The following is a 12,549-nucleotide window of genomic DNA, read 5'->3' on the forward strand; positions in this document are numbered from 1 at the left end:
ATGTTCATAAATAAAATGTATTGTATTTTTATGATATTTTATTGCAACTCTATTGTATTTTTTATCCGGGAGGCTCAAACTGAATGTTAATGGGTAACGATATCAACTATGTCCATGTTATATTTGTAACTGTACGAAGAATGGTAAATGATTATGCGGGTCTAGGATAGGATGTGACAATTCAATTTTGACTGCCTTGTTGTTTCTTCAGTCGGTTGCTTCGACGAGGTGGTGGCCAGTGGTTCCAAATCATTTTTATGCAAAATCCATCAAATAATTTGTTATTAAATTTGATGTTTTCTCGTCAATTTCTTCCATCATTCATCGTAAAAAATTTTACGTACTAACAGAAACAAGTTTTTACGTGGAATTAGACTAGTTTCAGAGTGAAAATGGTTGAAATATGGTTAATTATGCTTCAAATCGAGTGTTTTAAATTAGCATAACCTTTGAGAATCATGGATATATCATTTACAGTCCAGGATAAATTAATTTTACACAAAAAATCTATAAATTTTTTTGGCGTATTTTTGATGAAAATCATTTTTATGCACTAGCAACACGGCCAAGTTAACAATAAGCTACCCTTCTGAAAATGTGCCACCGCCGATCGAAGTAATCGATTGTCATTTTCACCCAATCAGCAACCGGTACGATACTGACAGAAAATCGGTACGATTTTTTATGACTTATTGTCACATCCTATCCTAGATGCGGGTTTACATGAAGAGTTACGTCTGTTTTCTGTGCCACGCGGTTGGGCGAGAGCGTGCTTCCGCAAGTCTTAAAAATATAGTATTTCTATAGTGTTAACGTCGCTAACTTTGAAATGTCATTCACAGTTTTCTGTTTACTTTTTGCGAGCGAGTGATATTTCGGTGCGATAAAATAAAATAAAAATATGAACTGTTCACCAAAAATACGGATCTATACACAAGCAAAGAAATAGTATAAAAAAGTGGACAATGCTCCCCCAGTATGAACGTCTCACCGACCCCTCCGACCGGTCCCCCGGCAGTGGGCAGGAACCGTCGTCTGGGCGGAGTGCAATCCGAGTGCGTTTCGGCAAGCTGGCTGTGATTACGGTAATGTTCCCGGTGGTGGGTTTCCTGTTTTGTGTTGTGTGGTCCCTACTGTACAACTTCATCGAGGCCAATGCCACCCACTGTATGGTGTACAACTTCCTACCGTCGCTGTCGGCTGCCATCGGGAACTATCAGCCACAACGGTTCGTGTGGCAGGCCTCGGTTCTGGTTCACGCCCTTCCTCGGTATGCTATCGCGTTCCTGTATAAGAATTTCCACATCGGGTTGCTGCGTAAACGGCGGAAGGAATTGGCCTATTTGGCATGCATTCTGAACATCACTGAGCTTAGCTCACTCGTTGGATTGACCATGTGGACGTCGGTGTCGAACTATGGTAGGTCATGCCCTTTAACCCGAGGGTTATTTTAATTGAAACTTTGTTAATTAAGGCGCTAAGCTCGACCAGTTTTTTATGTTTATGATTCGACTAAAATGATTGCATCATGGGATCGATTGTTTCCATGGCTTCGTTGATTTCAAATAGTTGACCAACGCTTCTTATTTTATTTTCGGTTTTCAGATGTGCATAAGTTCTGCTTCAGCACATTCGTAATTACGTCGTTGCTCTACATGATAATTCTTATCATTATAAATCGGGCCACCCGCGAGGGAGAACTGCTGACTGCGTCCGAGCGCAAGTCGGTCATGTACAAGAAAAGACTGTTCCTAGCAAATCTATGTTCCATAGCATTGGCTGTTTACTTCTTCGTGAGACACAACTCGTACTGCGAACCGGGAGGTAAATAATTTATCTGATTTCAATACCATTGTTCCTCGAACCGAGTCTAAGCTACGTTTTAATCAATTCTCCAGTTTATTCCTTATTCGCGTTGAGCGAGTACGTGTTCGTCTACAGTAACATTGGCTTCCACATGACGGCCTATTGGGACTTTATCAACGCCAATCTGTTCTTTGATTGGAGAAATGGAATCCACTTTTCGTCGGTCTGAGAGCGGTCGCGGAGCGCACTTTCAAAACAGAAGCACGATACTTATCCACTTTTTATATGGGTATTGAGGGGGTTTTCCACTGCCTCGGCATGAAGCTCCGTTCGTTTTAGTCAGTAAGTATTATGAATACGACTCTTTACAGGCCGGAAAGTTAGCTACTACATATTGAGCTTGTGTTTAACGAAAACACGGAAGAAATTCTAAACTGTGAGTATATCGGATCGCTGCGATCTTGCAATTTTGTGTTGATGTTTGAGTCGCCTTAGATTTTTCGCTGCGAGTTTTTAACCAAGATTTATATATAAAAAAATATTTTTTTTTGTTGATCATTGAAATTGTTTTATTGGAAAGATATCACAATGAAACGATGACCTCCCATTGAAGGGTTTTAGCGTTAGCGTTAGCGTTGTTACGGTATACTTCGTAGATTGGACACTAGTGATACTCATGTTTCTTATGGAATCCTTATCCAGATTGCTATCGGAAATCAAGGTGGGGAGTTACCCTTGATTCCAATCTAAGATAAAAATGGCATAAGCATGAGGATTACTACTCCCGGCCACGCCCATCTTTACCGTAACTAGGGATAGGAAAGGAAATGTTGATGTAGAACTTACTTAACGAGAGGCCCCCGACTTGGCGACGCCCTCATAAGTTCTACGGAGTTGGTGGTTTGGTAGGGTAAGGTAGGTCATGGAGGTTTGCCTCAAGCTGGCAATTCGACCCACAGACTATGTTGTTTACTTGTTTTTATTGAAACTCTTGCCAGCCGGCTGTCGAAAGAGTATGCTAATATCAATTTTATTTACAGTTTATTCTTTAAATAATTTACAGACGATTTCTTAACCTCAATCTATCAACAAATCTAAATTTACCAAATTTGTACTTTCTGCTCAGTGAGCAAAACGATTCTTCATCGAATACAAAAATCAAACCATGCCTTTTAAAGATAATTATACTAAACATTTTACAAAGTTTTATTTCAAGTATTTTCGCGATTTCTGATATAAAATTCAATAGCAAACAATCAAACAAAATTAAAATATTCTAGCTAAATTTTACTATTTTGGTCGAGCATGGGTCAGCCGCCTGACACCCGCGTTGAAAAATATGTTCCATGCTTGCCCCCACATAAAATAATAACGTGTGCTAATCACTAATGATACTAAAAGATTTAAATGAAATTAGGCATTGTTCCGCTTATCATTTTAGCACCGCCAGGGGAACTTGGCCAGTACCCACTGCACTTTTCTTTCCCTTTCCACAAACAATTACCATCATTTGTGATATTTCAACGGAATTTTATTGGGAATTCTGAAAAGGCAGACAATCAATGCAGTTAGATTGCCAGGTAATACGTGCACATCGTAGCACTGGTGATGCATCACAATCGTATATATACAGGAGTATATGCACTATATGATGACATTGACCGGAAGATTAGATAAGCATTTCCCCCCGATGACCTCCCATTGAAGGGTTTTGAACGAAAACACGTGTACGAAATATTTTGGTAGCATATTTCGATTGAGTGAACATTCCATATTTTCAATATTTGAACAGATGGTTCTCACTGTGTTGGCATTGCAAATGTGCCAATAAGTAATTTCTCTATTAGATATTATGACTACAATTTGCATGCCAGTATTCCATTCTAGTTCTTGAATTCATTGGTGTATACCACATGGGATAAATGTGCTGGGGACTGAAGTATTTCTGCCGTGAATTGTTTATTAGCCCCATTTTTTTGTGGTTTAAAATTCAGTTTTTATTTAGTCAAGTATTGATAATTTCAGGTTTACAAAACCTGTACAGTTTCAAAAATCTAGGTCTAGGCGGAATTCTAATTCATTCACATCGATTCTATCGTTACACTTGTTAACATAGTCGATGTAGGGGGAAAGACGGCTTTGGCAGGTTTTGTTCTATTATTGTCAGGGGGGTTTTTGTCGACCAAATTTTATGAAATTTGGCCACAATATTCTTTGATATGCAAAGAATGTTTAGGCCAAATTTGAGCATAGTCAGTCATACAAAAAACCCTGCCAATAATAGAACAAAACCTGCCAAAGCCGTCATTCCCCCTAATTTATAAATATTCTAAGGATTTCCACTCGCATATTTTTACCTATTCCTGTCAGTACAGGTTTCATTAGATCCTCGAAGGAAAATTGCCTCCACCCATGTGTTGCTCTTGCTAGCCTTCGTTGCAGAACCGTCCATGCCTGGACGACGCGAGCGCAGGAACAAAATTTATGCTGGAGCGTTTCGACCGTTTGGTTTCCACAGTGTGTGCAATTCTCATCTGCCACCCGTTGCATCACGAACAGCAGTTTTCGATGCTCAATTTTGCCGTTCACTAGTAGGTACAATTTGGATCGTTGCACGGATGTAAGCTGCTTTGCTGAAATATTTCGCCACACGCGTGGCCACCTCCTCACCCCGCAAGGAAACTTAGGGACAGAGGCGAAGCCTTGTTGGTCAAGACCGACAAAGAGAGGTACGCCGACGTTCTTAAGACCATGCGAGGTGCCGAAAAACTTTCGACACTGGGTGAGGACGTGCGAAGCGTCAGACGCACCAAGGCAGGCGAACTGATCTTGGTGCTGAAGCGTGGAGCAAAGGCGAGTGGTACCGCCTATAAGAGGCTTGCCCAGGAGATTCTGGGCGAAGGTATGGATGTGAGGTCCCTGGACACCGAGGTGACTCTCCAATGTAAACAGCTGGATGAACTCACCGAGGCAGAGGACCTCATTTCGTCTTTAAAGGTACAGTGCGATATAGAAGTCGAGCGGTCTTCTATTCGTCTTAGAGGTGGACCTTTTGGCACGCAGGTAGCTTGGTTCAAGTTACCGGTAGCGGACGCCAAAAAGGTCCTGGCGGTCGGGAAACTGAAGGTTGGATGGTCAATATGCCCAGTAAGCATATTCCAGCCACCTTTAGTCGAAAAGTGTTTTAGGTGCTTCGAATCTGGTCACAAGTCATGGGAGTGCAAGGGGCCGGACCGAAGTAACCTGTGTCGTCGTTGTGGAGAGAAGGGACATTTTGCGCAGGCCTGCGATAAAGCACCAAGGTGCCTTATCTGCGCTAGTAGGAAGCAAGCCCGTAACCATGTTATGGGTGGACCTACTTGTCCCTTCGGTGGTGGCAATAAGAAATCGCCGTGCGGGTAGCACAGCTGAATCTTAACCATTGTGCTACTGCCCAGCAGCTGCTGTGGCAGTCGGTCTCTGAGTCAGAGACCGACGTCGCTATTCTTGCAGATCCGTACCGTGTCCCTGTCAATAATGGAAACTGGGTCGCGGACGACTCCAAGATGGCGGCGATCTGCACAACGGGCCGGTTTCCGGTCCAAGAGGTCGTACACACACACCTGTCGAAGGTGTCGCCATAGCTAAGATCAACGGGGTGTTCTATTGTAGCTGCTATACCCCACCACAGTGGCCAATAGAGCAATTCACCCGGATGGTCGATAGGCTATCGTCCGACCTTGTAGGTCGGAAGCCGGTTGTCATAGCGGGGGACTTCAATGCTTGGGCGGTGGAGTGGTGAAGCCGCTGCACCAATCAGAGAGGTCAAGCTTTGTTAGAGGCTCTAGTAAAGTTGGAGGTCGTGTTAGCCAATGACGGATCAACCAGCACTTTCCGTAGGAATGGGGTGCAGTCGTTCATTGATGTTACGTTCTGTAGCCCCGGCCTAGCCGGGGGACCGAACTGTAGGGTCGACGAGGGCTACACCCACAGCGATCACCTAGCCATCCGCTACGTGATCAGCTGTGGTGTGCAGCAGTTGAGGTTGAGAAATGACGGGGCCGTGGGTGGAAGGCCCAAAGCTTCGACAGCGAAGTATTCACCGCGGCGCTGGGACTGGAGGGTAACACCGACAGTCTTACAGGGGACGCACTGACAGCTGTCCTGTCACGTGCATGCGATGCCAGTATGCAGAGGAGGGCACCACCGAGGAACGGTAGACCTCCAGCATACTGGTGGAGTGCAGCAATCGCAGACCTTCGGTCAACCTGCCTTAGGGCTAGGCGAAGAATGCAGAGAGCTCGCTCTGAGCAGTTGAGGGATGAACGCCGCTTGACGTTCAAAGCTGCGAAGTTGGCCCTTAACAAGGCCATCAGTAGCAGTAAGAGGAAGTGTTTTGACAACCTATGCCTGAACGCCAATGCTAATCCCTGGGGCGATGCCTACAGGATAGTAATGGCGAAGACCAGAGGGGGGCTGGCGCCTCCCGAACGGTCGCCGGAAAGGTTGAATCGCATTATCGAGGTTCTCTTCCCGTCCCATGCCACAAGCCCTTGGCCACAACCAGCACCGCAGAACGCGAGTGCTGAAGTGGCTGAAGTGGCAGCGGTGACGAACGAAGAGTTGCTTGCGGTGGCCCGAACCCTTGACACGAACAAAGCTCCGGGGCCCGACGGAGTTCCAAACCTCGCTCTGAAGGCAGCGATCATGGCTAACCCGGACATGTTCAGGACAGCCATGCAGAAGCCCGGGAAACCACCAGGTGACCCATCGCCCAAGTAGCACAGATTGTCACAATTGAATTACGGTGATCGATATGCGACAAAATTATATGTGAAATTTTAATAACTGTAACTGTATTTGTAACACTAGTGCAACCAAAAAAGCGCAAAAAATTGAGCTACTATGTAACCAACTATACGGTCTCACATTAAGTTGCGCTGTAATCAATCCGTAACATTTCCATGTTACAGTAACTGAAACATTCTGGTCTTGATTGCCACTTTGTAACTATTTAGTGACTTCTACTTGTCAACATTTTATTTGTTGACATGAAACTTTGTTATGTATTTAATAAGAAAATAAAACAAATCTGGTCACAATGTCACTGAAATTGAATGTCAGTAATCAGAAAGTTGAAGACATGAATCTAAAATAACAATGGTATTTAATGGTAAATGTTTATATGCGAAGTGATATTAGCAGAGATTAATGTGCGGAATGGAATTTTTGGTGAAACCTATCATTTTAGCTAGCTAAAAACCTAGCGCCCTCGGTTAAACCAACTTTTAGGTTTTAACATTTATAGTAACATGAATGCATTTTTGTGCTTAAATAAGTATCAATAACAGTAAAGAAAAAAATGTCTCAATTATTAAATCTCTAAATATCGAATTTGAAATTAAAAGTAGATTCATAGAAACAGCCGTTTTCTTATTTATTATATCAATCTTTTACCAAAAACATATTATATAGGCATATTTCCGAGCATATTTCATCAAACGACCGCATACATAACAGTTCAAAAGATTTGATTACTTATGTAATTTTTCATTGTACTGATCTTTGGATTTGGATAATGCTTCTGCCTTATGTGAAAGTTCGTGTATGGTTCAATCGTTTCTTGCTAATTTGCATCTCTATATTTTTTACTTTTCATACTGTCAATTCCAAAACATGACCCTTATGGAAGCTGTAGATTTATCAACATCTTTCAAAAGCAGTTGTTCAACGAACACTTCATAGTTAGATAATTATTAATTTTTAAATGACATAATTTTAGCATCACTTATGCACACCTTTGGGTTTCGTTTTCCTTTATAAATAGGAATGGAATTTTTTTCCACTGGTAATATCATAGGAAGATCGATACAAAAATTCTGCCAGATAAGTATTTTCCCACATTTTATAAAACAAGCACTTTGGTCGAAAAGGAGCATCTAATCATTAATGCACTGTTGTTGTTCTTGGTTCAAAAAGTTATGGAAAAAACAGCTATGTGAAAAAAAACTATACAAATTTCCGAGATATTATTTTTCAAAGAAGCAAAAGTCGACTTTTCTCGGAAAGGTATTAGGCAGTAGATAGACTTTAACTTGAGGTAACTGTAACTGTATTGAGTTAACACTCAAGTACGTTCGACCTACCTTATTTTATAGAACTAATGCCTGTTAAGACAAATCATAGTTTTGTCAAATTGCTGTGCACTAACAATATTAAACTAGACGATAATTTCTAGTACTGTTAACGATAATACCGTAATTCGTTTTTCTAAGTGCACACGAAATTTTTCAGTATACAACAATTTCCGATATGGACAAAATCATTTCACATGCAGTGTTGATCATATAAATAGGGCTATACAAATCCGTTACATACGGGTTACAAGTAACCTATCATTTTTACAAATCATAAACAAGTTACATTGCAACTAGTACGCCTGCGAAGATTAGTTACTAGTAACAATATTTTTTTTGCAACACTGATGTGACTCAGCTCAACATTGAATTTAGTTACATTGTAATTTGCTTCCATAGCTATTGATGTTGCAGGGTAACTTGCTTCGTTTGACGTTTGGCAACTTTTGGAATAGTTCGCATTGTGTTTTATTTTGATTATTAAATTCATGTCCAAATTAGTGAATATACAAAAAAGTATGCATGTGCAGTATCTCTGCATCAAGATATTATAATTCGGCACCAGACATCAATGGTGTTAGGATATCATATCAGGATGGAGGCTCCCCCACTATATATCATGATATTATTGTGTTGTTTTTGTTACTTGGTATCTACTATCCAGATAGTCTTTCGGTTACTAATTAAAAACTTTATTGTGACTTGAGTGCTTATGACAGTTCAATGTTATGGTTACAATTCAATTACCCTGTAACTGCTTAAAAACTGATAACACATTTAGTTTCAAGATGACTGAAAAATTACCCAAATGCAATCAACCGTGACTTGGAAGGTTTCAAGCATCCTAAATCCAACCATTATGTAACCTTTCATTTATTTTTTATATTTAAGAGTTGTTACAAGTGCTACTTGGGCGGCGTACAGACCAATCTGCCTACTGGACACCACAGGGAAGTTGCTTGAGAGGATTATCCTCAACAGGCTTACCCCGTACACCGAAGGTACGAACGGCCTGTCAAGCAATCAGTTTGGGTTTCGTAAGGGTAGGTCCACGGTGGATGCTGTCAACTCGGTTGTGAAAACTGCGGAAGTAGCGATACAACGCAAGCGGAGGGGAACTCGATTCTGTGCGATAGTGACGCTCGACGTCAAGAACGCATTCAACAGCGCAAGCTGGGATGCCATCGCGCTCTCGTTACTCCGGTTGGGCATTCCCGTGGGCCTCTACAACATTTTGGAAAGCTTTTTCCAGAATCGCGTGCCCTGATCCGAGACCGATGCACGTAGAGCTTCTATCACCGCAGGCGTCCCCCAGGCATCAATCCTGGGCCCGGTGCTACGTAACACTATGTACGATAGTGTTTTAAGACTGAAATTCCCCAGGTGTTAAGATCGTTGGCTTCGCCGACGACATAACGCTGGAGGTTTACGGAGAGTCGATTGAGGAAGTGGAACTTACGGCGGCCCACGCGATCGCTGTAGTAGAGGAATGGATGAGCTCAAGGCAGCTGGGGCTAGCTCATCACAAAACAGAGTTGGTTGTTGTTAACAACCGTAAGTCGGTACAGGAGGCAGTGGTTCGCGTGGGCGACTGTGAGATCATTTCCAAGCGGGAGGTGAAGCTCCTCGGGGTGCTGATCGACGATAGACTGAACTTCGGCAGTCACGTAGATTACGCCTGCAGGAGAGCTTCGACAACTATTGCGGCATTATCCAGGATGATGTCCAATAGCTCGGGAGTGCGCTCCAGCAGACGCAGGTTATTAGCTGGGGTTGCAGTATCTATCCTCAGATACGGCGGTCCAGCTTGGGCCTCGGCGCTTAGCGTTGGACGTAACCTGCAGAAGCTGGAGAGTGTACACAGGCTAGCGTGTCTCAGAGTGATAAGTGCCTATCGCACGGTATCACGGGACGCCGCTTGTGTGATTGCGTGTATGTTACCCATCGGACTAGTCATACGGGAAGACGAGGAGAGTTTCGACATGCGCGGAACCAGAGGAGCCCGTAAAGCCATTAGAGTCACTTCGACTATCAAGTGGCAACGGGACTGGGGTAACTCTTCTAAGGGTAGGTGGACCCATCGGCTGATACCTAGCGTATCAAGATGGGTTAATAGGAGGCATGGGGAAGTTCACTTCCATCTGACACAGTTCCTGTCAGGCCATGGCTGCTTTAGGTGGTACCTACATAGGTTTGGGCATACGGACTCTCCCGTCTACCCGGACTGCCAGGGTCGACGAAACTGCCGAGCACGTACTATTCGTATGTCCTCGTTTCGTCGATGTTAGAAGCGGAATGCTAGAGGTGTGCGGGAGGACACTACTCCGGATAATCTTATCCAGAGGATGTGTCAAGAGGTTGATAAGTGGAACGCGGTCTCGGCCGCTACCACTCAGATTGCCAGCATCTTGCAGCGCAATTGGCGCGCCGAGCAGCAGTCGGATAGCGCCGACTAGTGGGTAGCTAGTCTCGAGGGTGAGGTACCAGCGGGTAGTTGGTTAAGTAGTAGCGGAACTAGTGGGTAGCTAGTTATGAGGTAGAGGAACTAGTGGGTAGCTAGTTGTGATTTGAAGCTAGTGGGTAGCTAGTATGTGGGCGTGCGTAGTAGCACGGACCCCTCCCAGAAGTAATGCCAAAAGCTGTTCCGGGGAGACTCAGGGTCTGTGAACAGGGTGGTTTTAGCGGGTCGGCAATAGCTAAACCCCGTTCGCCGGTAGCCCACCGGTGTCTGGATGCAGATTCCCACCCTACTGGAAAAAAAAAAAACACGCGTGGCCAGTCGATCGCTGGACTATTTATTTTCACCTTTGGAAGCTCGGTTTGTTGAATGAAGAACCGGTGAATAAGATCGGCGGAGGGGTTTCGTTGGATCAGGTGGGGAACTTGGGATAAACATAAGAGGATGATTCTAATGTCGGGATAGTCTATTGAAATTGCTGGGCGAGGATTTGCGTGGAAAAGAAGAGATCTGTAGAAAGGATGGGAATCGATCTCATTCAGCGCTCTATAGGTGGCTAAGCTTTTGCTTTTTAAAGCCGGGATTTGCAGGCGCAGGCCTCCTTGCTCCTTGTCCCGTGCCAGCTGAGTTATTGGTACACGACACGGGCAGTAATTCCTCTCCACAAGAACGTACCCATTGTTGACGTGATCTTCGCCGTGTGAATACCGAGGGGTGGCAACACAGACGATAAATACCATAGCTTGGATGTGCCAAACGTATTCAGCATAACTACTTTCTGGTGTATGGTCAACGAACGCAATGTTTGGAGCAAAATTTGCTGCGCGAACTTCCCCATCAGTGCATTCCAATTTAGGGTTGTCATCTGACGAATGGAGTTTGCAAAGGAAATACCCAGAATTTTGACTACATGAGTAGTTTGTAGCCACTGGGTGTCAACAATATTTCCTTCGCAATACCCCACATTCACCGCAATGGTTTTGCGCAAATTCAATTGCGCGAAGGCGGCACGACCAAAGCGACGAAAAACTTCCCTCATCGCCTCGATCTGCCACGGTGACGTCACTATCACGCTGATGTCGTCGGCGTAGGCAACCAGTAAATCCTCTCCACACACTTGCTCGAGCCGGCCTACCAACGGATGGAGATATAAGACGAAGAGGTGCATGGACAGTTGGTCCCCTTGTCACACCGAACGAGAAATCTCGAACGAACGAAAGAGACACCCATTGACGAGTAGCCGGGATGTGGACCGACTGGCAATGCGCGCGAGAAGAGCGATGAGTTCCTCGTTGAACCCGAGCGACCGCATGGTGTCGAAAAGAAATGAATGAAATGAAACCATCGAAGGCATTCTCGCGATCAAATCTGATGAGCTTACCGCGGCTTACCGGTGGTGACGGAGACTGGCGATCCGATCTTTCAGAGCTTGGCTTGGAAGATGTTGCGCTCCGAGTTCGAACATTTCTGTCCGTCGCTGAAGACACGGTGGGCTTGCATGACGCGCTCCAGTCGATTCTTCAGAATTCGGGAGAAAAGTCACTGTTGAGCAGCGATATGGGCCGGTACGCTCGGGCCGTGTGTTCTCCACCTCTCTTCTTCACCAACACGAAGGTTTGGGAAAGATTGCCGGTGAGGGCTTCATTGAGAAGCAGGTTCAACTCATGAAGGATTACGTTGAACTTGCGAAGGTAGAACTCTCGCGGGGTCCCATCGGCAGCGGGCGATCGTTACGCTGCGCTTGTTGTGATAGCATTGCAAATGTGCCAATAAGTAATTTCTCTATTAGATATTATGGCTACAATTTGTATGCCAGTATTCCATTCTAGTTCTTGGGGATCGAAGCAAACCTTGGCGCAAGATTGACGTCTAAACTTTTGCTGCAGTAAAATTTCTCGAACTTTTTATCATTTGGAAGAATGAAAAAAAGGAATCCATGTATGGTTCGTAGTATCGAAATGAAACAACTTGGGAAATTGCCAGTACCATCCGAAGGGAGACCAGCGACTTAAGGATCAGCTCTCGCAAGAACCATCACAAGTACTGCGATGGTGACACTTCAAAGAGCCTCTGCTTCGTCTTCGGCAAGACGCGTCCAGGAATCATCCCAGCATCAACGACAACAGCAGATCTCGACGGACCAATCCAGCTTGCGGAACATCTTACCAA

The 12,549-nt window shown here is 44.3% G+C and overlaps 2 protein-coding genes across 7 annotated transcripts in view; both read left to right on the forward strand.

Annotated features, from left to right (window-relative positions):
- The first annotated feature begins 946 nt into the window (after positions 1-946).
- LOC134225255 (formin-like protein) overlaps positions 947-12,549 on the forward strand; it is a 269,171-nt gene continuing 257,568 nt past the window's right edge. For 5 of the 6 annotated variants that reach the window (XM_062705180.1, XM_062705181.1, XM_062705175.1 and 2 more), the window contains exon 1: positions 947-1,085. The gene's annotated coding sequence lies outside the window, so the exon portion shown is untranslated. The remainder of the gene's footprint in view (positions 1,086-12,549) is intronic. The other variant, XM_062705179.1, reaches the window with a different exon arrangement.
- LOC134225257 (post-GPI attachment to proteins factor 2-like) lies at positions 966-2,352 on the forward strand. The gene is made up of 3 exons (XM_062705183.1): positions 966-1,419; positions 1,606-1,824; positions 1,899-2,352. The coding sequence occupies exons 1-3, from the start codon at positions 966-968 to the stop codon at positions 2,033-2,035; spliced, it is 810 nt and encodes a 269-aa protein (XP_062561167.1). The 3' UTR covers positions 2,036-2,352.

Source organism: Armigeres subalbatus, chromosome 3, assembly GCF_024139115.2.
Source record: "Armigeres subalbatus isolate Guangzhou_Male chromosome 3, GZ_Asu_2, whole genome shotgun sequence".
Classification (NCBI taxonomy): domain Eukaryota; kingdom Metazoa; phylum Arthropoda; class Insecta; order Diptera; family Culicidae; genus Armigeres; species Armigeres subalbatus.

Bases quoted from the DNA above. Each gene is read 5' to 3' on its own strand.
- LOC134225257 (XM_062705183.1), top strand. From the start codon at position 966: ATGCTCCCCCAGTATGAACGTCTCACCGACCCCTCCGACCGGTCCCCC. The intron at 1,420-1,605 runs GTAGGTCATGCC...TTCGGTTTTCAG, and splicing joins GACGTCGGTGTCGAACTATG to ATGTGCATAAGTTCTGCTTC. The intron at 1,825-1,898 runs GTAAATAATTTA...TCAATTCTCCAG, and splicing joins CTCGTACTGCGAACCGGGAG to TTTATTCCTTATTCGCGTTG.